The sequence below is a fragment of the Mesoplodon densirostris genome, chromosome 5 (genome assembly GCF_025265405.1).
Source record: "Mesoplodon densirostris isolate mMesDen1 chromosome 5, mMesDen1 primary haplotype, whole genome shotgun sequence".
Taxonomy (NCBI): domain Eukaryota; kingdom Metazoa; phylum Chordata; class Mammalia; order Artiodactyla; family Ziphiidae; genus Mesoplodon; species Mesoplodon densirostris.
This window is the reverse complement of record NC_082665.1, coordinates 1,399,591-1,424,499: the sequence shown is the minus strand read 5'-3', so window position 1 is coordinate 1,424,499 and position 24,909 is coordinate 1,399,591. Positions and strand designations below refer to the sequence as shown.

General features: G+C 48.6%; 1 protein-coding gene across 10 annotated transcripts in view; it reads left to right on the top strand.

Annotated features, from left to right (window-relative positions):
- Nucleotides 1-24,909, top strand: part of ADARB1 (adenosine deaminase RNA specific B1) — a 114,332-nt gene that overhangs the window by 81,125 nt on the left and 8,298 nt on the right. For 8 of the 10 annotated variants that reach the window (XM_060100369.1, XM_060100362.1, XM_060100370.1 and 5 more), the window contains 5 exons: nt 1,319-1,433; nt 3,403-3,571; nt 4,191-4,339; nt 5,439-5,607; nt 13,072-13,253. In XM_060100369.1, the coding sequence (XP_059956352.1) occupies nt 1,319-1,433; nt 3,403-3,571; nt 4,191-4,339; nt 5,439-5,607; nt 13,072-13,253 (784 nt within the window). Of the gene's footprint in view, nt 1-1,318; nt 1,434-3,402; nt 3,572-4,190; nt 4,340-5,438; nt 5,608-13,071; nt 13,254-13,778; nt 14,155-24,909 lie in introns of those variants that run through there. The other 2 variants (XM_060100372.1, XM_060100363.1) reach the window with 2 other exon arrangements.

Below are 24,909 nucleotides of genomic sequence, written 5' to 3'. Positions count from 1 at the left end.
CTCTGAGAGTTCGGAGCCCCGCCTCACCTCGCATGGAGCGGGCCTTTGTTTCCTCTGGCTTCCCCTTCCCCTCCTGCTGTTCTTCTCTTCCCACCGGAGGGCATCGTCGCTGTTGTGTGATTGCACATCCTGACTTTCTGTCCATGGCCTCGCTACCTTTCCTGCCTGCACACCTCCGCCCTCTGTGCCTCTGTCTAGGATGCAGAGTGGGGCCCCATCCCCTGCTCTTGCCACACTCTGTGCCTTTGGCCTTGAGCACCGCCTTCTGGGGCTTGTTGCTGGTGCAGTGGCAGGTGAAAACATCCTGATGACGCTTCTTCCCAGAGAAGCCACCATTTAGGACAGGTGGCTTTTCTGTTCATTTGGCAGTATTTTATTGAGGGCCCAGCTGGGGACTCCAGACCAGTGTGAGCTGGTGGGACGTGGGTCCCGCGTGGCTCCTGGAACACACCTCCCATCAGGCATCGTTTCCCAAAACAACGAGGCTCCGTTCTATCCAAGATGAATCATAAGCTGTGAAAGTAGGACCATGTCCAAAATCTCACCAATGTGTTTGCTTCTGAGAAGCACTCCCTTCAGTCCAGTGGCTCCCTGACCTGGAAATGCACCACTAGAAGTCTTCTAAAATCACATTACACTTGCCCTGCACAAGTGTAGCCTCTGGTGCATTCTGGTGTCATTCGATCTAAGTGACAAATGCCCTTGCAGGCTCTAAGCGGTGCTGGTTTCTGAGTGACTGGGCCGCGGTAATTAGTTTTAGATGTTGAAATCACTGAGACACACATGGACCGGGCGCCTTTGGGGGGAGGTGCTGTGAGCTTAGTGATCCTGCAGTGTGGCCGCCCTTCAGACCTCCTCTTTCTCTTCCCACGTGTCCCCCATGGGGCCTCGCCAGCCCTGAGCTGACTGGGCCGCACCTCCTGTGATCTCACTTCTTCCCGAAGCCCTGCCACTCGGGCGGGGGCTGTGGCTGCGGGACTCAGAGCCGCAGAGGGTGGGAGGGGGGTGACCAGGCAGCGCTCTCGCCTCTGGGCCTGGGTCCCTCCCCCGGGGCAGGGCTGGTGTGAGGAGGCCTCACCTGCTCAGGTGCTGGCTCCCATGCGGTCGGGCTCCAGACTGTCCTTCTGCAGAGACCCTCGCACACCCCTTGGGCGTCTGTTTCCAAGGAATGTCTGGGAGGGAAAAATGTGCGCGCGCACTCACACACCCACACACACACACGCACACACTCGTTTGCCAGACTTACCTGTGTGGTTCCAGAGGAGAGGGCCCAGAACGTGGCCCCGAGGGGAGCACTAACCCTCTGCTTGGTCCGCAGGTCTTAGCTGATGCCGTGGCTCGCCTGGTTCTGGAGAAGTTTGGGGACCTGACGGACAACTTCGCCGCCCCCCACGCGCGCAGGAAAGTTCTTGCTGGAATCGTCATGACAGCAGGTAACCGTGTTGGCGGTGTGTGCACCTGCCTGTTTTCATGCTTAATGAAGGTGAAATGCTTTCTGTCTAGAAGAATCTCTGTGACACCAGCAGGAGGTCACTTTTTCATTCTCCTTCAAAATGTTTACCATGTGCAAACAGAGGAACTGCGCTTATATTTCTCCCCTACAGGTTCATCTTTTTAACCTAAGGTTTTCATCTGGAGAAAGAGTCCTGTATTAATATTTGCTCCCTGTAATCTTATGTGAATGCCTTGATCGACCCTGGAAACCTGCAGGAGAGCTGTTAGTTCTTACTTCACTTGAAAGTAGGACTTAATCTGATTTATCTGTTAATGTTAACGCTGCCAGATAAGTTTCCATGTGACTTTTATGGGGGAGAGAGGAAGCCCTAGCAAGAGTAGAAAATCTGTGGGGGTACAGCACGCTTTGGGATAGCAGAAGAAGCCCTATTAAATTTGTGTCTAAGTCCCAGCAGCGAAGGGAACCCTCCCTGAGTCCTCTCCCGACATCCCAGGAGTGGGCCCGCCAAGCGGCGTCTCCGTGGATCCCTCCTGGGAGCAGGAAAGTACGGCCTCGGCCAGTACCTGCATCCCTGGGTGGCCGGGAGGACCCTCTGCTCCCTGGGGCTGAGTCTGGGGCCGTCCCTTTCTTCTCGGAGCATCTGCTCAGCCCAGCTGGCCAAGACTGGCCTGCCGTGTGCAGGAAGCCACGAAGAGGCCAGAGAGGTGGGTGGCGGGGGGTGGTTGATCTGTCTACACCCGGCGGGCAGGGGCAACCCCAGTTCCCATGGTGCAACTGCCCGTCCCGTTCTCCTGAGGCGTAGTTCACCTCCGATCATGGACAGGACCTGATTCTGTGATCCTCGGCGCTGATCACGCTCCATGCCCCAGAGGACAGGATCTCATTTTCCTGCTGTGTCTTTACCTTGGCACAGCCGAGAGCTGTCTGACGGGTAGGATGGATGCTCTGAACAGTAACGTGGGTTTCAGTGTTTCTTCTGCTGCCTGTATTTTCTCCCTCTTCTCCCTCCGTCTCCTTGCTGTCATCCTGTACACACGTAACGGTGAGCGCGTGTGCTGCTGGGTGACGTAGTTCCCTAAGCAAGGCACTGCCCTTCCCGGCGACGAGAGTGAGTGAGCCTGTGGGTTTCATCCAGGTGTTTTAACCGCCTCAGAAGGGGCATGTTACCTCGTGGGGGCATTTTGCCCCATAGTGTGTGTTGCACTTGGGACCCTCCGCTGGAAGCCACGGTTTACGCCTGACGGCAGCACCACACTGCGTGTGGCATGTGGTCCTGACGTCAGGAGACCTGGTTCAAATCCCCAGGCCGACTGTGATGGCCCTGTGCCTCAGTCCCCTCATCTGCAAATGGAGACAGCGGTAGGATGGGCCTCGGAGGACATGGGAGGAAAGTGAGGTGCCTTCCCCGACAGGCCGCGCGCAGGGCCTGCACCCTGTCCTACGTGGTCTGTCTGTCGACACCTGCATATCAGAGTGATGGCTCCCAAGGTTCCCCAGTGCTGACGGCTGCACTCACTCCCCGTGCAGTTAAACGGTGCCAGACCGCTAGACAGACCCCTGCATGACTCCTGGGCCCCCGGGGTGAGTGTCAGGCAGTCCTCCCAGCCTCTGCAGTGCTTTGATGTTACTTCCAGGATTCATTACCAGGCCAGTCTGTCTACCTCTACACAGTGCTCCCCCGTGTCCACTGGGGAGTGTTCAAGAAAAGACTAGTGCGTTCCAGGTGAAGTAACTTCCCAAGTAGAATCTGTACACGCAAGAGTGGGGAGGGTTACCCTCCCAGAATGTGCAAAGCAAGGCTCTGGGGGCCCGTTAGCATGCCCAGGTGAGGGTCAGTGGCAGGGTGTGAAAATGAGCTGTCGTCTCCCAGATCAGTCCCTGGGAATGCGGGTCCAGCCTGGGCGTGGCAAGGAATAGCGAGGAACGATTTCTCTTCTGTTTTTCAGGCACAGATGTGAAGGATGCCAAGGTGATCAGTGTTTCCACAGGAACAAAGTGTATTAACGGCGAGTACATGAGTGATCGCGGCCTTGCGCTGAACGACTGCCACGCAGAAATCATATCTCGAAGATCCTTGCTTAGGTTTCTTTACACACAACTTGAGCTTTACTTAAAGTAAGTTTAACAAGTAAATAAGTAAAGGAAGCTGGGTTTTTTCCTTTTTTGTTTTTAATTGTCCTCTCATCAGAATGTATTGCAAAACTTTCCACTGCTTCTGTAAGCACTGAAAAATTCTCAACCTGGTAACTTTCTGGGTAACAGTGAGGTTGGATCCCATTTCCCTGTGAAGCTGAATTATAACACACACACTTGCATGTACATACACGCCACACATGTAGTCAGAGGGGCCATGTCTGTGTTTCAGACCCCGAGCTTTCATTTTATGCAGAAATAAGTGCTGGGGAGGTGGGCAGTACTGCCCCAGTCACTGTGCCCGGAACGGCTGACCGTGGACCTGACTGCTTCTCACCACAGGCCACATCCGACACGCTTCCTTTCTGTTCTGAGGTCATGAATGAGGAGGAGAGGTTACTTGCGTATTGATGGCCTGTCCCACTGGTGACCAGACAGGAACTGTGCTAATTATCATTAACATATAAAATAAATACCCCACTCCAAGCTTATCTTACCCCATAGAAAACACTGGCCTTTGCAAATCATCGTAAGCTATGACAGACTAAATTTTGATTGTATTCAGCTTTAGAGTTTATCTTTGCAACTTGTTTCCTTTCAGTAGCAAAGATGATCAAAAAAGATCCATCTTTGAGAAATCCGAGCGGGGAGGCTTTAAGCTGAAGGAGAACGTCCGGTTCCATCTGTACATCAGCACCTCCCCCTGTGGAGATGCCAGGATCTTCTCGCCACACGAGCCCGTCCTGGAAGGTATGGCACCAGGCTCTTCCACGGCCACAGTGTCTCAAGAAAATTCATGACCATGCTATAACAGAGAAAAGAATAAACCTACATTCATACCCTTTCTTCTTTAAAAATTTCAACCTTGGATGTGGACCTGGTAGGAATATACAAAAACATGAGGTTTTTCTTCTCAGTAAGTTGAAATTTTAATGAATGAAAATGTGGATTCTAATGAGAAATTAGAATAGAGTGAGGATATTAGATCAAAATTGTTTTCAGTTTTTAAATTTGGGTAATACCTGTCTCTGAATTGGAAGTGTACGTCATCATCCATGTTTCTGGGGAGTCGTAGTTTAATGAGTGTGTAATCAAATTAGAAAAGCAGGTGCAGGCTGGTGGCCACCACGTGCCCTCCATCCCGCCTTGTTCTCACTTTTGTTAGTGCTCTTGTTTCATAGGAGTTTGTGCCCACATCCCTTCTCACAAGCTTAAGCATTATTTATTCCAAATAGAACATCTGATTACATTATTTTTCTTGATTATAAAAGCAACATATACCCACTGTAGAAAGTTGCTAAATATTTTTAAAACATAAAAAAGAAAGTTTCTAAATATTTTTAAAACATAAAAAAGAAAATTTAAATCACTCCATATTCATATAACCTGGAGATAATCACTCTGGATGTTTGTGAATGCTTCCTATGAATTTATTTCTGCATCATTATAGATTTATTTTTGAAAATTTAAATATACAGCAAAGAAATATAGCAAATACCCAAATATCTATCACCTAGAATTAGCAAATGTTAGCATTTTGTCCTGTCTGCTTCAACTCGTTTCTAATGATAGAAATAAATCATTTTGATTAAAGTGGAAGCCTTCTTTTCTCCCAACCACTAAGGAGACCACCTTCTTGAATTTGGTTTGTAGTATACCCTCCTGTCCACTTTTATGTACTTACATTGTACACACATATCTTATGTGTATATAACATAAACATACGCACACATAAGTGTAAAGTGTATTTTGAATCAATAGGGTGTTGTTAGATGTGCTTTTCAGTGAGTTAAGTGTATGGTCAACTACCGGTGGACCCTCTCAAGAGGATCTTATGTTTCTGTCTTAGAACCAGCAGACAGACATCCGAATCGTAAAGCCCGAGGACAGCTGCGGACAAAAATAGAGTCTGGTGAGGGGACGATCCCAGTCCGCTCAAATGCCAGCATCCAGACGTGGGACGGGGTGCTGCAAGGGGAGCGGCTGCTCACCATGTCCTGCAGTGACAAGATGGCGCGGTAAGCACCCCCCCACCCCACCGAGTACCTGGGGTGCATGCTGCCATTTCCAGAAACACTGGTGCTTCGCCCCCATTTCCTACCTCATGTGTTCCACAGATTCTCTGAAGGACTAAGGTTCTAAACAGATGCTTTGGGGGTCACCTTGAGGGGATAAAGGTGAGGTCTCTTTGGGCAGAGGCTCTTGAGCTCTGTCCTTTTGGGTTTTTATGGAGGCATCATTACAAAGGCACTGTTGATTAAAATCATGGGTAATTGGTATTTGAACTCAACCTCCAGCCCCCTCCCCTCCCAGGAGATCAGGGGGGCAGGACTGAAAGTTCCCACCTTCTATAATCATGTAGTTGGCCCCACAGACAACCAGCCCCCATCCTTAGGTGGGTGACAGAATTCACCTCATTAACATAAGACACCTTTATGGCTCTAATCACTTAGGAAATTTCAAGGGTTTGGGAGCTATGAGCCAGGAACCGCAGAAGGAGACCAAATACATATAAGAAAAATATATTTTTGGTCATCTGAATGACCAAGTATACTCTTCTCATGAATCACAATATCACAGTTACTGTAGCTTCGTAGTAAGTCTTGAGGTCAGATAGTCTCAGTTCTCCAACTTTGTTCTCTAGTGTTGTATTGGCTGTTCTGGGTCTTTTGCTCCTTCATATAAATTTTAGAATCAGTTTGTCAACATCCACAAAATACTGTGCTGGGATTTTGATTGGGTTTGTGTTGAATCTATAGATCAGGTTGGGAAGAACTGACATCTTGACAATATTGAGTCTTCCTATCCATGAACATGGAATATCTCTCCATTTACTTAGTTCTTTGATTCTTTTGTCAGTTTTATAGTTTTCTTCATACAGGTCTTGAATATGTTTTGTTAGATTTGTACCTAAATATTTGATTTTGGGAGGTGTTAATGTAAATGGTATTGTGTTTTTTTTTTTTTTTTTTTTTTTTTGCGGTACGCGGGCCTCCCACTGCTGTGGCCTCTCCTGCTGCGGAGCACAGGCTCCAGACGCGCAGGCCCAGCGGCCATGTCCCACGGGCCCAGCCGCTCCGCGGCATGTGGGATCCTCCCGGACCGGGGCACGAACCCGTGTCCCCTGCATCGGCAGGCGGACCCCCAACCACCGCGCCACCAGGGAAGCCTGGTATTGTGTTTTTAATTTCAAGTTCTACATGTTCATTGTCTGTCACAAATGATTTTTGACCAAGGTTCAAAGCCAATTCAGTAGAGAAAGAACAGTCTTTTTAACAAATGGTGCTGGGACAATTGGACATCCCTATGTAGAAACAAAAAAAATGAACCTGATATTTTGCACCATATACAAAAATTAATTGAAGATGTGTCATAGACCTAAATGTATAAAAGCTCTAGAAGAAAACAAGAGAAAATCCTGGCAACTGGGATAGGCAATTTCCTAGACACGATACCAGAAGCACTCTCCATGAAAGGAAAAAGTGATAAGTTGGACCTCGTCAAATTAAAAATTACTTCTTTGAAAGACACTGTTAAGAATGAGAAATAAAGTCACCGACTGGAAAAATATATTTACAAATCATATATCTGATAAAGGACCTGTATCCATAATATATAAATCACCCTCTAAACCCAACAAGGGGGAAAAACAATTTTTAAAATGGGCAAAATATTTTAATGGACGCTTCACCAAAAAAGATGTCAGATTAGCACACGAGAAGACGCTCCACGTCGTTGATCACGGGGAGTGCAGGAGGGCTGTGAAGGCACTTGCTTGACTCTGAGGCTGGACCCCTGCCCGGCACGGCGGGGACCCCAGGAGCTGGAGCACCATCCTCCCAGGCTGGGGACTGATGCTGCAGCCACTTCTGAGGACGGCTTGGCAGCCGTGTGCCCCAGCCATTCTACTCCTGTTTCCCGAGAGAAAGGGAAGCAGTGTCCCCAGAGACTCACACAGGTGTGCTCACAGCAGCTTCCCTGTACAAGTCAAAAGCTGGAAGCAGCCCGAAGTGCTGTCAGTCTATAAACAGGGTAAGCAGGGGGTGTGTCTGTGCCACGGGGCACTGCTCAGGCAAGGGACAGAATAAACAGTGAGGTACAGTCAGTGCAACATGGGCACATTGCAAAATAGCTATGCAGAGTACGGGAAACCAAAGGAGTGCTTACTGTGTGATTCCCTGTCTGTAAATTTCTAGAAAGTGCAAACTACCTCACAGTGACAGAAAGCAGATCAGTGGTTGCCCAGGGATAGGGGGCCAGAGCAGGAGGGGGCAGGAGGAAGGCCTAGAGCAAGGTGTGAGGAGACTCTGGGGTGGTCTCAGGGGTGTATAAACATCAGGGCTCCCCAAACCCTGTGCTTTAACCACGTGCGGGGCGCTGTGTGTCAGCTACCCCTCAGCAGCTCACAGAAGAAGAGGTCACAGTGGAAGTTAGGAAATGGTTGTAAGTAAGTGACAGAAAGCCCCACAGCTACTGAGTCAGAAAGAGAACAATAGAGCAAATCCAAATAAGTAGAAAAAGGAAAACGATAAAGACCAGAAATTATTATTAGATGCAACAGAAATGAGCGGCGCGGAGCAACGGAACCCAGTGCTGCTGCTTTGAAAAAGATAATGAAATCGGCAGGACTTGGGCAAGTCTGACCAAGATACAAGGCCCAGCCAAGCCAGATTAGGGGAAGAAAAGCAGGTGGTCAGGGATTCAGCAGGAACGGAAGTGTGCTCAGGTAGTTACAGTGAGAATTACGGACACTGCGTTACCGATATCTTTTAAAACTGAGATGAAATAAAAACTTTTTAGAAAAGTGTACATTTGTAAAGTTGACTCAAGCATAGGTAGAAAATTTGAATGGAATTCTAGCCATTAATTAAACCGGTCACCCCCCACTCCCAAGAAATAGATAAATTGAAGCAAGTCAAAGAGGTGGCTGTGGACAAAGAGGACGCAGGTCTCCCAGGAGGCTTTTCTGTGAGAGGCTCTGCATTTGGGGGGCAGTGGGGGCAGCAATCCCTGTTTATATAATCAGTTCTACAGATTAGGAAAGTAGGGAAAGAACCGCAGCTCATTTTGTGGGCTGCCTACCACCTGTATCCCCAAACCAGACCAGGAAGGAAAACAAAATGGCAAGCCATCCTCAATTATAAAAACACTCACATTTACACTGAATCCAATCGTACTTTTAATAGCTTGATCGGTTTTTTCCAAATCTATAACTTCAGTCAAAGTCTCGTCATTTTTCATAGCACTTGACACTCAAGTGGAAAAGTAACCGCGTCGAGCTGAGTGGTAAAGGCAGCAGGGAGGTGTCACAGAGCACAGACCTGGAGAGGGACATCCGGGTACATGGTGCCCCAGGTGTGAGCAGGTTCGCCTACACCGAGGAGGAAACGTAACTGGATACAAGTTTATTGATCTCTCATGGAAATCAAGTTTGGGAACAGGTCACCCGGAGCTGCTGTGGTCGGCTGGTCACCCCGAGGCCAGGTTCTGTCCTCCTGCACCGCCACTGTGTCGCCTGTCCTCAGGGTCTCCCCGGTGCCCAGAGCTGGCCAAATCCCCAGCAGCAGGAGGGCCAGATGGGCAGGCCTCCAGTGGCTCGGGCTGGCAGGGCAGCTGCGTTTCACCACTGAGGACCTGGTGTGCGGCCGCGTCTCCTTGCGGAGGAGCCTGGGTTAGCTGCCGTCTGGAGGGGGATGGCGACCCTGTTGCTCAGAAGGGAAGGGACGCGGGGCTGCAGCTGCGGTCTGTGCCACGTGGGGGACTCGTGGACGAGGTGACCCGTCTGGCGTCCGTCCTGAGCCAGGGCCATGGGCGCAGAGGCACCTGCCGACAGATAAAGACCCGGGGCTGCACCGTGGTGCCCGGCACTGCTGGCGGGCCTCCACCTCAGCAGGCTTCTTCAACAGGGCACAGAAAGCCCAAATGAGAAAGAAAACCATGAATCAATTTGACCATATTGAAATTTTAAAACTTATTTACCAAAACCCCCATAGATATATCAGAAAGAAAAGCCATATGCTGGGAAAAGAGATCTGACTCACATAACCAGCAAAAGGTTTATAAAGATAATTCCCACAGCTCAGCAAGTCAGAGGCATGGACTGGAAGGGCCTTTGCTGGGGGGCTGTGAACGTTCCATCTTACTGAAATGGGGGTTCCACCCATGCACATGAAAGTCAAAACTCGGGGACCCAGACCCTTAAGATCTGTGCCTTTCACTGTATACTATGGTCGTCACATCGAAGGATAAGCAGACGCAAGGCAGGAGGAAGGGGACAGTGTGGGGACAAGTGCCCTGGCCTGCCCCCTTCCCAACCCTGTGGCTCCACCACCCAGGGCTAGCGCTCGGCCCCCGCGCAGACACGGGGGCTGGGATTGGGTGTCAGGTTCCCACACGCCCCTGACTTGGCTGCAAATCGAGAGTCCCCGATCGACCGTCCGTGGGTTCAGTAGGTTGCTAGGAAGACTCACCGATCAGCCAGATGGAAGGGGTACGTGGGAGGAGGGGCCCACCCCTCAGCCGGGGGGCTTCCAGCCCTGTCCTCAGGGGTCTCTATGCAGACGGATTGAATCCTTGGTCCTTGGTGATTAACTCAACCCCAGCCCCTCTCCCCTCCCAGAACCACCCTCTAATCTTGTGGTTGGTTCCCCTGGCCGCCAGCCCCGTCCTCCCGAATCACCTGGTCAGCATGAATCCGGCGTGGTTAGTATCACACCAACAAGTGGCCGGATGGCGCCACGAGGCGGCCAGCTCCCGTCCCCTCCGTGGGGGAGTGAAGAGTCCCCTGGGCCGTCCCGTCCCTACGGAAGGCCCACAGCAGGTACGGGGAGGGCTGACCTGGCTCTTACAGAGGGGCGGGGCCACCTCCCACAGATGGTTCCAGGTGGGGACAAGGGCAGTGGGCGGGCTTTGGAGTGAGGCCACGGTGGGCTGGGGTGGGGGAGGTGAGCCCTGCTGCCGGGATCCATCTGGAGGGCAGTCCCGGGAGCAGCGTGGGGCTCGGGGTAGGGGGGGCCCGCGGGGGGCTCCCCACCTCTGGGTGAGTTCTGTCGTCTGGGCCGGGGGTGGGAGGGAGGGAGGGCGGGAGTTCTCGGCACTGCTGAGCCCAGAGGTGGGGGGAGCAGAGACCACCTGCCCGAGGGCAGCAGCTTGACTGTTCAGAGCGCTGGGGGTCCGCCACCTTCACTGTGTGGGCGCAGACTCAGAGGTGGGCCAGGAGGGCGAAGGGAGGTTTGGCTGTGCCCCCCGGGATCGGGGGGAAGGCTGTAGGTCGGCACAGGGGAGCTGGGCCGGGGACGTGACAGCACGACCACGCTCTGAAGCCGGCCTCCGAGAGGTGACAGCAGGAGGGACGCCTGTGTGCTGGGGCGCCCGCACTGCAGCCCCTGTGAGGCAGGCTCGTGGGGTGGGGCCAGTGTCTCGTCTTCACAGAGGGCTGCCCTGGGGCGGCGGGCTGCAGCGCGCACACCCTGCGCGTGCACATCCTCGCTCTTCCCTGGAAGGTCACTGGCGGGAACCGCAGCGGAGTGGCTGGTGTGCCAGACCGTTGCCCACCAGGGCCTCCGCAGAGCAATTGCGCCTGGAGTTCTCCGCGAAGCACGTATTGAGAGCTAAAGGCTTGTAACAAGTATAGGTTTCTGCCGGATTGCTGTTTTCAAGTTTGCCCCAGGGGTCTGAATTCAGCTTAGTATGGCCTAAACCCACAAAGCAGCTTCTGATTTACATAAGAAAGGGTGAGGATTTGTCCATTCAGCACGTATTGATCTGTGTATGCCAGGCGTGTAGGTTAAGTGCTGGGGTATTTCCAGTGAACTAAACAGTCCAGTCCCCCTCCACGTGGTGTGTATGTACGGGAGGGCGGGTGGTGGCGCATGGTAAGTGCTGCAGGAGGTTGGGGGGGCGGGGGGGCCAGGTGGGCTCAAGTGGCAGCTGAGGGAGGGCCGCCGCGAGAGGGGCTCTCTACAGAGACCGAGGTAGGGGCACCGCGGCCGCGCAGCCCAGCACAGGGTGGGGGGCGGGGGGGAGGTACCAGGCCAGACAGGCTGGAGGGCACCAGAAAGGTGGTGCTTCCTGGGGAGAAGATGGGGTGGGTGGGAGGGCTTGCGCTGAGAAGTGGCCTGGGTTTCCACAGGGTCACGCGCGACTGTCCGGGAGGGGCCCCGGGAGTGGGGGTGTGTTTGCTGGGCTTCCCGTGGGAGGGGGCAGTGAGGGGGGCAGGGAGGTGACCTGACCTGACCTGGGTCCAGCAGAGGCCGTGGCGGCGGCCCCTGATCTATTCTGAGAGGAGGTCCCGCAGGTTTGCTGGCCACGGGCCGGTGACAGGGGTTTGGCCTGAGCCACGGAGCACAGGCTGGGCAGCTCAGGAGTTTGGGCCGGCCGCCCTGCTTACTGGCGCGGATCCACTGGGCACCGCAGTGCAGCTGGTGAGGATGGAGCCGGGCAGGGCCGGGCAGGGGCTCTGAGGGCAGAGCCTGGGCCTTGCCTTCACTCCCCCAGTCCTCTCAGGGTCTGCCGGCCCCCAGGCCTCAGCCCTGTCCCCACGTACTGCTGACACGTGCTGTGCAGGAGCAGCTCCCCTGCGGCCTCCTACCTGTGGTCTGGGGTGCGGACCCCGTGGGACCTGTGCTGGGCTCCCTGCCTGAGATGGAAGAGCCCCCGCTGCCCCTCCCCCAGGACCGGCCGGCCTTCCCGTCGCTTGCTCCCTGCGTGCCTGGCCGCGTCCCCTCCAGGACCCTCCCTGAAGTCGGCACCCACCTTCTTCCTCGGGGACTCTGCCTTCCCTCAGGTTGATTTCCCTCAGTTTTTAATTCTTGGTTCACGTGTTTGCCTTGCTGCTTGTCCCCATAGGACGGCCTACTGGCTCCAGGGGCGCGTGGGCTTGTGCCCCTCAGCTGCCCAGACTCAGCACCCGGTGGCGTGGGTGCTTGGACGTGGACCCCCAAGGCCGCGGAGAGTGGCCCTCCTGCTGTGTGTAGGGACTCGGGCAGCGGCGTGTCTGGTGGTGTCGAGAGTGAAGCCCTGGAGGGTTGGTGGTGTGACGGGGCGGGGTGGGGGGTGCCTCACACACGCCAGCCAAACGCAGGGTCAGGGCGCTCGGCCCCGCCACCAGGGAGCAGGAGGGAATCAGTTCCCGGTCTCCGGAGGCTCCTCTACAGCTACCTTCTTATTTATTAGAAGTAATAAAATAAAGATTTATTTTTCCTTGATTTTTCTCACCAGAAACGTGGCTCGTTGATACCTTTTCAGAGCTAATCTTCAGTAAATGTGTCATCGTGGGAAACATAAAGGCAAAGATCGTGCCTGCAGAAGATAATTTTTAAGCAGATTTTTTAAAATTTCAAACTGCGAAGTGGGTAATTTTAACCGCTGCCCCCTTGCAGTTGGCTGACACTTGCACAGAGTGAGCGGTGCCGCCTAAGCACACCGCTGTGGAGGGCGCGGGCCGGGGGGCCGCACTGAGGAGCCTGTCCCTCTGCCTTCAGGTGGAACGTGGTGGGCATCCAGGGGTCCCTGCTCAGCGTCTTTGTGGAGCCGATCTACTTCTCCAGCATCATCCTGGGCAGCCTCTACCACGGGGACCACCTCTCCAGGGCCATGTACCAGCGCATCTCCAACATAGAGGACCTGCCCGCCCTGTACACCCTCAACAAGCCTCTGCTCAGCGGCAAGTATCTCTGGGGCGGCCTCCTTCCTCTGTCCCACGCACCTGATTTTGCAGCCTCTGAGTCTTAGGAGGGAAGCACCAGAGGGAGGCTGCCCTGAGGCTATGGGGGAGCCCGGGCCAGAGCGGAAGGCGATGGGTCATTTGAGTGAGTCCCTCGAGATTACTCTCTCTAGCTGATTGAAAACCTTGCCATTTATGGGGAAACTAGAGCCCAGGCTCGGCACCTGTGTGCCTTCCTCTCACCCGTACCGGTGTGTTCAAGTCCTGTGTCAGTAGCAGAGGCTCACAGATGTTGTGAAGACCCCGCAGGCAGTGGCCGCCCGAGATGAAGCTGGGCCGGGCCCCGCGGGATACGTCAGCACAGTGATGAGCCCTGCAGGGGGCCGGCGCCGCACTCCCAGGCCCGCTCGCAGAGGTCGGCGCTGGGGGGGGGTGTGTGCCCATGACGAGCAGTGGTGTTTCTCGGGGGACCTGCCCCTGCCCAGCGTGCCCCATGCTACCAGTTGTTTGTTGTTTCTCTTTTAGAATGTCAGTGGCTAACGGTAAAGTGAACAAGAGCTTTTGAATTCAAGGGTCCTAACTGCTCAGGTCACCTTTATTTAAAAGGACACAGTTAAGGTATTTTTATCCTTTTGGAAATACCGCTTTACCTACTTGTTTAAGCTAGAACTAAAACCGTAACCCTGAACTAGAATGCCTCTTGGTGTGCGTGTGTTTTGCCGTGGTCTGTGGTCTTGCTCCTAGCCCATCTCTAACTAAGCAAAGCAATGTGGAACTTTATTTGAAAGCATATCTCTTAGAGCACATGAATTACACAGGAACGGAGAAAAACAAAAGTTGTTTTGGATCAAATTTTACAGCTCTCTAACTTTAACTGTTATCTTTTAAGAAAAAAAAACAGACTGATAAAATTTGATGGTTGAAATTGTAGCATCCACACTCATTGAACTTCCACTGGTAGATACGACGTAAGTGTACTTTGGTGTGTGTTGGTGTGTAAATTTCTCGCGAGTCAGAAAATAATTTTCCCTGCTTAGTCTGTGTTCTACATTTGAGGAGAGAGTGCTTTGTTTCATTACAGCCGTCACTTGTCTCTTACGTTCATAGCCACCGAAAACATCAGGTGTGAAACACGCAGCATGCAGGAGGTGCTCAGAAATCATTGCTGACTAGTGCCCTGTTGCGTGGTACTTACTAAGCAGTGTTGCTCCACCACTGCAACCTAAAAAGACAGGACCATTTCGCTAAAGGAATATTCCAAGGTGTTGAAAGGATAGCTCACCTGTGAAAGTCAAATGTGTTTTATCACATCATGGGTATATGAAGTGCATCTGTATCTGTGAGAACATGTGGAAATAGTGTTTCAGTTGGTGCTGCACCACATATATTTGTTAAAAATGTGACATTATAAATAAGGAAAGAATCTGCTCTTCCTTCTTCCTCCCCGGTATCATCTCTGACCCCAAAGCCTGGGGCCCACAGGTACCACGGCGGGTGTCATCACAGATGAAAGGATTCGAACAGCAGAAGTCTGGAGCGGGTGGGGTGTCAGTGTCTTAAGGTCTTGGGAGGTCACACTCCTTTGAAATGGGCCCCACAGCAAAGCCCTCAAAACTTTCTCACAGCAGGTCCCGCAGTTAGTAAGTGCCCGGGACAGGGGAGCACCCAGCACATGTGGGTTGTCCCATTCTGGTCCTCTGGCTGTGCACACGTGGTGCGCATCTGTGTTTAACAGTTCGCGTCGTGTTTGGCGTTTCTTTTTCACTTCACGGTTTATCGCAGATCATTTCCACGTTGAGGAGAGAACGATATGTGACAGCAGTGAGAGAACCGTAGTGTTGGAAGGGAGCAAGGAAAACGGACCTGAACGCCGCGCAGAGAGAGGCTGGCGTAACTAAACAAGGTTTCCTGGAAACCAGAGCAAATCTAGGTAGACTTATTTAAAGATTTAGCAGTGGGCTGTTCTTGAAGATGCTGTCAAGGTTAAAATGAGAATTTTATTTTAATTTCAGCATAAACAGCATGCGTTTACTTTCAGGAAGAATTTCTTGGTGGTGAGCCTTTGCCTTGGACACTCACGTGATGCTCTTCCCCGGCCTCCTGAGCTCTCTCGTTTCTCCTTTTCAGATTAGTTTCAAATCCAGCACCTGCACGTTTCAGTTTCAGTTCTGGCTTCTCCACTGGACCCCTGAGTCTGAGCTTCTCGACTGGCCCAGTTTGCTGTCCATGTGCACTGGGAGAACTCAAGAAGAAAGACCAAGGTGCTGGACTGGCCCGGTGCCCCAGCTCCAGGGGCCGTGGTCACAGCCACGCTGCCCGGGGTCACGGGGTGGGACTCCCCACAGTGCTGGTTTTACTGCCAGCGATGCCACAAAACAGGAGCACACAGAGGAAGAGGCCAAGGTGGGGAAGCAAGGGTGTGAGCTCCACAAAGATACCTCCACGCGTGGAGCACTCCTCACTGAACACTAGCTGGAAACTGGCAGGAGGATGGCTGGACATCCAAGGCTGCAAGGAGGAGACACACGTAATTGGGTGGGACGGGAGGAAGAGCAGCGGGTCGGGACCTGTGCCCCCGGGAGGGGACTCAGAGGAAAGGGGAGATCGCAGGGCCGACACCAGCCCTGGAGAGTGAGTCGTGAGAGCCACAGACAGGGCATCCTAGTCCTGGGGTCCTGCATGTAGGAGACAAGCCTCTTGTTCCTTGGAGAGCCGCTTGGACAGATGGAAGGGCTGGAGAAGCCTGGACTCCCCGCTGGTGAGGACAATGGGTGCTGGCTGACCCCAGGCAGGGAGGGGAGAGGTCTGCCTTAGTGTCTGCTTCTGTTCTGCGCTCCCCAGCCTGAGCTGAGCGACCACCCTGGCCCTGCCCACTCCACACCACACCTCGGCACTGGACCTAGGGCAGCCAGGACCTAGGAAAAGACTTGATCTGAGGATGCAGAGGTGACCCAAAGGCCTGGGGTGTGGTCTGGGTGGGGTGATGTCAGCCACTGTTGGTGCTTACTCAGGTGGCCACCTGAATTCCCATGACCGCTTCGTCACATGCCTCAGCCCAAGCTGAGTGAACACCCCGGCCCTGCCCACTCCACTCCATAGCACAGCACTAGACAGGGGAAAAGATGTGACCGTGGGCTGCATCTGAGCAGAGCTGCAGACGCCTACACAGGCAGTGCATCAGACCTCTGTAAGCACACGAGCCCCTTTGGCTTCAGCACTCCCCTCCTTGGGGCAAAGTACTCAGTGCAGGAGATGGAAAAACACACACTTCAAGGACACAGAGCCAACTCTAGCCCAACCCTCAGGGCTTCCGCTCCAGCAGCTTGGTTGCTGACCTCACCGCTGACAGGGTGGCGATGGCCACTGAGCAGAGAGGAAGTCCCACCTCGTACCCTGCCCCGCACAGGCTCTAGCCCCTCCATCTCCAGCCATATCCCCTACCAAGGTGACAGTGGCCAACATACCCTGAGGAAAGATGTGACTGGTGTCCACATCAAATCCAGCTCTCACAGCAAAGACACTGGGCAACAGTCTGCATAGTGATGCCCCCACGTGGGATCATCCTTTGAGGACCACCATAGGTAACTGCTTCAGGTAAATGCATAGAGACAGGGAAAGTTAAATAAAATGAAAAGGCAGAGGAACTACTCTCCATTGGAAAAAAGAGAAAATCCCAGAAAAAAAAAATAATGTAACAGAAATAAGCAATTTACCAAAGAATTCAAAACATTGGTAACAAAAATCCTAACTGAGTTAGGGAAGAGGATTGCTCTGAACACAGATCTTCTTAATAAGGAACTAGAAAATACAACAAAGACCCAATCAAAAATAGATAATCCAATATCTGAGATTAAAAAGCACTCTAGAAGCCATGAGTAATAGACTAAATGCCACAGAAGAACACATAAGAGATCTGGAAGATAGAATAATGGAAATCACCCAATCAGAACAGTAGACAGACAAATGAAAACATAACAAAACCAAAAAACGAGGAACATACAAGATCTCTGGGTTAACATCAAACATGCCAACACTCGCATTTTAGGGGTTCTAGAAGGAGGAGAGAGAAGGGTATCAAAATTATGACTAAAACTTCCTAAACCTAAGGAAGGAAACAGATATCCAGGTACAGGAAGTACGGAGGGTCCCAAACAAAATGAACCCAATCAGACCCACACCAAGATATATAATTAAAATGGCAAAAGTTCAGGATAATGAATTCTAAAGGCAGCAAGAGAAAAACAAGGAGTCATTTACATGGGAACCCTGATAGGTCTGCCAGCTGATTTCTCTGCAGAAACTTTGCAGGCCAGAAGGGAGTGGCATGATATATTCAAAGTGCTGAAACCTGGGATACTTTAACCAAAAAGGTTATCATTTAGAATAGAAGAAGAGATAAAGGATTTCTTAGACAAGCCAAAACTGAAAGAACTTGACAATACTAAACTTACCCTAAAAGAAATGTTGAAGGGTCTTCTCTAAATGAAAAAGAAGTAAGAATATGTAGGAAGGAGAAGATCCCAATAGGAAAGGCAAATATATAGTAAGGATTGAAGATCACTTAAATAATCCAGTATGTAATTAAAAGACAAATGTAAAAGCAGCTGTGACTACAATGAACAGTAAAGGGATAAACATGAAGATGTAAAATATATCAAAAATACAAATGGTGGGGGAGGAGAGTAAAAAATGTAGCTCTTTTAGAATGATTTTGAACTTAAATGACTCAGTTTAAATCAAGTAGTTATGATTATGGGTCAACATATGGGAACCCCCAGGTAACCACAAATCTAAAACCTACAATAGGTACATGAAAACCAAAAAGAAAGGAACCCAAGCATACTACTAAAGAAAATCATCAAACCACACAAGGGAAATGAAAAGAAGAAATGAACAGAGAAGAACTACAAAAACAACTGGAAAACAAGTAATAAAATGGCAATAAGTACATACCTATCAATATTTATAGTTTAAATGTCAATGGACTGAATCCTCTGATCAAAGGACATAGGGTGGCTGATTGGATACTAAACAAGACCCTTCAATATGCTGCCAACAAGAGGCTCACTTCAGGGTAAAAGACACACAGACTGAAAAGGAGGAGATGGAAAAATATTCCATGCAAACAGAAACGACAAGAAAGAGGAGATAGCAATACTCATATCACACAAAATAGACTAGAACAAAGGCTATAACAAAGACAAGGGCATTATATAGTGATGAAGGGAATCAGTACAAGAAAAGGATATACTGTTCCTTAACATATACACACCCAATACAGGAGCACCTAAATGTATAAAGGAAATACTAACAGACATAAAGGGACAAATTGACAATAATACAGTAACAGTAGGGGGCTTTAACACTCCCCTCACATCAATGGACAGATCAGACAGAAATCAGTAAGGCAACAGTGGTCTTAAATGACACAATAGACCAGACTTGGTCTTGGACTTGATTGATATCTATAGGACACTACATCCAAAACCAGCAGAATACACATTCTTCTCAAGTGCACATAGAATGTTCTCCAGGATAGATTACATACTAGGTCACAAGAAAAGCCTTAACAAATTTAAGAGGATAGAAATTATACCAAGTGTTGTTTCTGACCACAGTATTGTTTCTGAAATCAACTGTTGAAAGAAAAACAGGAAAAGGAGAAACACATGGAGACTAAACAACATGCTACTAAAAAAACAGTGGGTCAATGAGGAAATCAGAAAATACTTCAAGACAGATGAAAATGGAAACACAACTTCCCAAAACCTATGGAATGCAGCAGAAGTGATTTGAGAGGGAAGTTCATGGCAATACAGGCCTTCCTCAGGTAACAAGAAAAATTTCAAGTAAACAACCTAGGCTACCATCTAAAAAAATTACAAAAGAAGAACAAACAAAGCCCCAAGTCAGCAGAAGAAAGGAAATAATAAAGATCAGAGAAGAAATAAATAAAAAAGATTTTAAAAAACAATTGGAAAGATAAATGAAACCAAGAGCTGGTTTTTTGTACAGATAAACAAAATTGATAAACCTTTAGCCAGGCTTATCAAGAAAAAAAAAGAGGATCCAAATAAACAAATTAAGAAATGAAAGAGGAGAAATACCAACCAATACCACAGAAATACAAAAAAAAATCATAAGAGAGTACTATGAATAGTTACATGCCAAAAAATTGGACAATCTAGTGAGAAATGGTATGCCAACAAATTGGACAATCTAGTGAGAAATGGACAAATTTCTAGAAACATACAGCCTGGCAAGACGGAGTCAAGAAGAAACAGATAATTTGAACAGAGCAATCACTAGAAGTGAAATGGAATTTGTAATTAAAAAAAAATATCTCTCAGAAAACAAAAGTCTTAAGACTGTACAGCTTCACAGGGGAATTCTACCAAACATACAAAGAACATATACCTATCCTTCTTAAACTATTCCTAAAAATTGAAGAGGATGGAACGTTCCCAAATTCATTCTGCGAGGCCACCTTTACCCTGATACCAAAACCAGACAAGACACCACAAGAAAAGAAAATTATGGGCCAATATCTTTGATGAATATAGATGCAAATATCCCCAACAAAATATTAGCAAACCAAATCCAACAATACATAAAAAGGATCATGTACCATGATCAAGTTGGATTTATTCCAGGGTCACAAGGATGGTTTAAAGGTCACAAGTCAATCAGTGCAATACATCACACACCACATCAACAAAATGAAGGATAAAAATCACATGATCATCTCAATAAATGCAGGAAAAGCATTTGACAAAATTCACCATCCATCATGACAAAAACTCTCATTAAAGTAGGTATAGAGGGAATATACCTCAACATAATAAAGACCATTTATGACAAGCCCACAGCCAACATAATACTCTGTGATGAAAAGCTAAAAACCTTCCTGCTAAATGCAGAAACAAGACAATGATGCCCACTCTTGCCATTTCTATTTAATATAGTATTGGAAGTCCTAGCCACAGCAGTCAGACAAGAAAAAGGAATAAAAGGTATCCAGATTGGAAGGAAAGAGGTAAAACTGTCACTATTTGCAGATGACGTGATAATTTTTATAGAGAACCCTAGAAGTCTCCACCCAAATACTATTAGAACTAATAAGTGAATTCAGCAAGGTTGCAGGATACAAGATTACTATACCAAAATCATTTGTGTTTCTGTACACTAATAATGAAATATCAGAAAGAGAAAATTTTAAAAATAATCCCATTTAAAAATCACATCAAAAAGAATAAAATACCTAGGAATATACTTAACCAAGGAGGTGAAACACCTGAAAACTATAAAATATTGATGAAGGAAATTGAAGGTGATACAAAGAAATGGAAAGATATCCCATGCTTTTGGATTGGAAGAATCAATATTGTTAAAATGACCATTTTACCCAAAGAAATCTACAGATATAATGCAATCTCTATCAAAATACCCATGACATTTTTTCACAGAACTAGATCAAATAGTCCTAAAATTCTTATGGAACCACAAAAGACCTTGAATTGCCAAAGCAATACTGAGAAAAAAGAACAAAGCTGGAGGAATCATGCTCCCTGACTTCAGACTATATTACAAAGCTACAGCAATCAAAACAGTGTGGTATTGGCGCAAAAACAGATACATAGATCAGTGGAACAGAATAGAGAGCCCAGAAATTAACCCACACACCTACAGTTAATTAATCTTCAACAAAGGAGGCAAGAATATACAATGGAGAAAAGACAGCCTCTACAGCAAGTGGTGTTGGAAAAGCTGGGCAGCCGCATGTAAATCAATGAAGTTAGAACACACCCTCACACCATACACAAGAATAAACTCAAAATGGTTTAAGGACCTAAATGTAAGGCCTGAAACCAAAAAACTCCTGGAAGAGAACATAGGTGGAACACTCTTTTTTAAAAAAATAAATTTATTTATTTTAGTTATTTGTGGCTGCGTTGGGTCTTCATTGCTGTGCGTGGGCTTTCTCTAGTTGCGGCAAGCGGGGGCTACTCTTCCTTGCAGTGCATGGGCTTCTCATGGCGGTGGCTTCTTTTGCTGTGGAGCACGGGCTCTAGGCGCGCGGGCTTCAGTAGTTGCAGCACATGGGCTCAGTAGTTGTGGCTCGCGGGCTCTAGAGCGCAGGCTCAGTAGTTGTGGTGCACGGGCTTAGTTGCTCCGTGGCATGTGGGATCCTCCTGGTCCAGAGCTCGAACCTGTGTCCCCTGCATTGGCAGGCAGATTCTTAACCACCATTCCACCAGGGAAGCCCGGTGGAACACTCTTTGACATAAATTATATGGTATTTTCTTGGATCAGTCTCCTAAGGCAAAATAAATGCAAAAATACATAATGGTACCTAATTAAACTTAAAAGCTTTTGCATAGCAAAGGAAACCATCAGCAAAATGAGAAGACAGCCTACAGACTGGGAGAAAGTATTTGCTAATGATATGACTGACAAGGGGCTAATAGCCAAAATACATAAACAGCTCATACAACTCAATATCAAAAAAACAACCCAGTCAAAAAATGGCCAGAAGACCTGAATAGACGTTTTTCCAAAGAAGACATACAGATGGCTAACAGGAAGAAATGCTCAACATCACTAGTTTTTAGAGAAATGCAAATCAAAACCATAATGAGGTATTACCTCACACCTGTCAGAATGGCTGTTATCAAAGTCTACACATACAGAATGTTGGCAAGGATGTGGAGAAAAGGGGACCCTCCTACACTGCTGGCGGGAATGTAAATTGGTGCAGCCACTATGGAGAACAGTATGGAGGTTCCTCAAAAAACTAAAAAATATATAACTACCATACGATCCAGCAATTCCACTCCTGGGTATATATAAAAAAAAAACCCAAACAACAATTCAAAGAGATATATACACCCCAGTGTTCATAGCGGCACTATTTACAGTAGCCAAGATATGGAAGCAACCTAAATGTCCATTGACAGATGAATGGATAAACAAGATGTGCTATATATACGTATATATGTCTATACGTGCACACACACGCACATGCACACACACAATGTAATATTACTCAGCCATAAAAAAGAATGAAATAATGCCATTTGCAGCAACATGGATGGACCTAGAGATTATCACACTAAGTGAAGTAAGTCAGACAAAGACAAATATTATATGATATCACTTATATGTGAACTCTAAAAAATAATACAAGTGAATCTGTACACAAACAGAAATAGACTCACAGACACAGCTAACAAACTTATGGTTACCAAAGGGGAAAGGGATGGGGAGATAAATTAGGAGTATGGGATTAACAGATGCATACTACTATGTATTAAATAGATGAACAACCAGGATTTACTGTATAGCACAGGGAATTATACACAATATCTTGTAGTAACCTATAATGGAGTATAATCTGCAAAAATACCAAATCACTATGCTGTACACCTGAAACTAACATAATATTGTAAATAAACTATGCTTCAATTAAATAAATAAATAAAAGTAATCTATAAAAAATTTTTAGAGTTAAAAATAAGAGCTAACATCTTAAATAAACCAAATACATGTTTTTAAAAAAAACAGTAACAAACAAGGCAGCATTGGGGAGCGAATCCTGACGGATCTGGTCTGAGTTCCGAGGGTCTCTGGGGAGATGGTATGGGAGTCAGGTTGTGGAGCGTGGTGCTGTCAGACCAGGACAGAAAGCTGCACCGCCTGCCAGGGGAAAGCACGTGACTCTTTATGATAATTGGTGAAAAGAGCTGCTTTTGTGTCGAGACAGTGAAGCCTTAAATGAGAGAGAATATAAATATGAATAAGAATGAGTGTGTATGTGTTTTCCAGGCAGGAATAGGTGTGGATGTTTTTCTCCTTGCCCCGGTATCTAGAATAGGGGTCCCCATGCTACGTACGCATCCTTTTAGGACAGAATGACCCCCCGAGGAAACAGGAGGGACCAGGTTTGGACCCAGGGTGTGAATTCTTCATTCTTCCTTTTGTCTCATATACTTTCTGGCCATTATACCTTCTCACTGTTGTTTTCTTCCCCTTACTTGTGCTGAGTTGATTAAATTGTCTTTCTCTCTTTTTTTGTGCTTGTGGTTTGGACGTGTTAAATCTTATTTTGTTTTCTCCAGTGATTACCCTTAAATTTTTATTTTTTTAAAATTTATTTATTTTTTAAATTTTTGGCTGCATTGGGTCTTTGTTGCTGCACGCGGGCTTTCTCTAGTTGCGGCGAGCGGGGGGCTACGCTTCGTTGTGGTGCTTCTCATTGCGGTGGCTTCTCTTGTTGCAGAGCACGGGCTCTAGGTGCGTGGGTTCAGTAGTTGTGGTGCACGGGCTTAGTTGCTCTGCGGCATGTGGGATCTTCCCGGACCAGGGCTAGAACCCGTGTCCCCTGCATTGGCAGGCAGATTCTTAACCACTGTGCCACCAGGGAAGCCCACCCTTAAATTTTTAAAAGTGGTTTAAATATACCTGATTAAAATTTAGCATGAAAAATTAATCAGTATTTGTAAAGGTCACAGCTGGAGAAGAACTACAACCTCAGGGTTGTTTTCAGTCCACGTTCTTCTCACCCTCATCCTTCTAGATTCTGATGTCATCTTGAACTTTAGAAACTTTCAAAAAGCCCTTCGTAATAAGCTTTCCAGACCTATTATCAACAGTTGTTTGGACAGAAAGGGAAGCACCACACGTCCTCCTGTAATCACTGTTTCCTGTACCCGTGGGCTCCCCTCTCTTTAATTCCACACTCGGGTTTATTTTTCATTTTGCTGAAATATGTCCTTAATTTAGTGGACAGAGTAGAGTTGTTTGTTGATTGATTGCTTCCTGTTTGAGTTGTTTGTTGATTGCTTCCTGTTTGAGTTGTTTGTTGATTACTTCCTGTTTGATTTTTGGGAAAATGCCTGCGCGGGCGGTGCTCTGCGTCGGGACGCGCCTTCATCCGCTTGTCTGAGGACCGCAGACATCTCGAGCCTGGCCCTGCCCTGAGAACCCCAGCCGTCCTCCTGTCTCCTGTGTCACTGAGCCACCTCGATTTTCTTTCCTTCCTGGGACCCCCTTTAGTTTTACCCTTGGAGCATTAAATTTATCGCTTTCCCCTAAAATTCACAGGTTTCAACAGATAAAGCCTAGGTGTGTGGCCGGTTTTCCTTTTTCCTGCTGACGACTGTGAATACTTTGATCTGGGTAACGGAGTCTTCAGGTCAGAGAGATTCTCTTCCGTTTTATCCTTTGCCATTGTCTCCATCCTCTCCTGGGGCAGAGCTCACAGGTCTCGTCCTGAGCCTCCTGCTTCACTGTGTCCTTTGGTCTTCCCTGATAGAGATCCCCCCAATTTGCTCGCTCATGGCCGTGCCAGGGGCCTCGTGCTCTGAGGGACCAGCCTTTGATGGGGGGAGCTGTCGAGACCGTGTGGAGGCCGGTACCCCGGGACCCACCGGGCGTTGTCACAGCTATTCGCTCACAGGCGCCTTCTCCTGGCTCTGATCCCCATTCTGGGAGAAGGCGCCACGTCTCCAATTAGGTTTTCAGTTTGTGGCCAAAGAGAGAAACCTTCCGGTTTCTGAACTGAACTGTCTAGGGACGCTTCCTGAAAAGGACGAGGTGTCCCAGTTGGAGTGGATGGCCACTGCCTGTTGTGGATGCACGTGACCTCAAAGTGTGT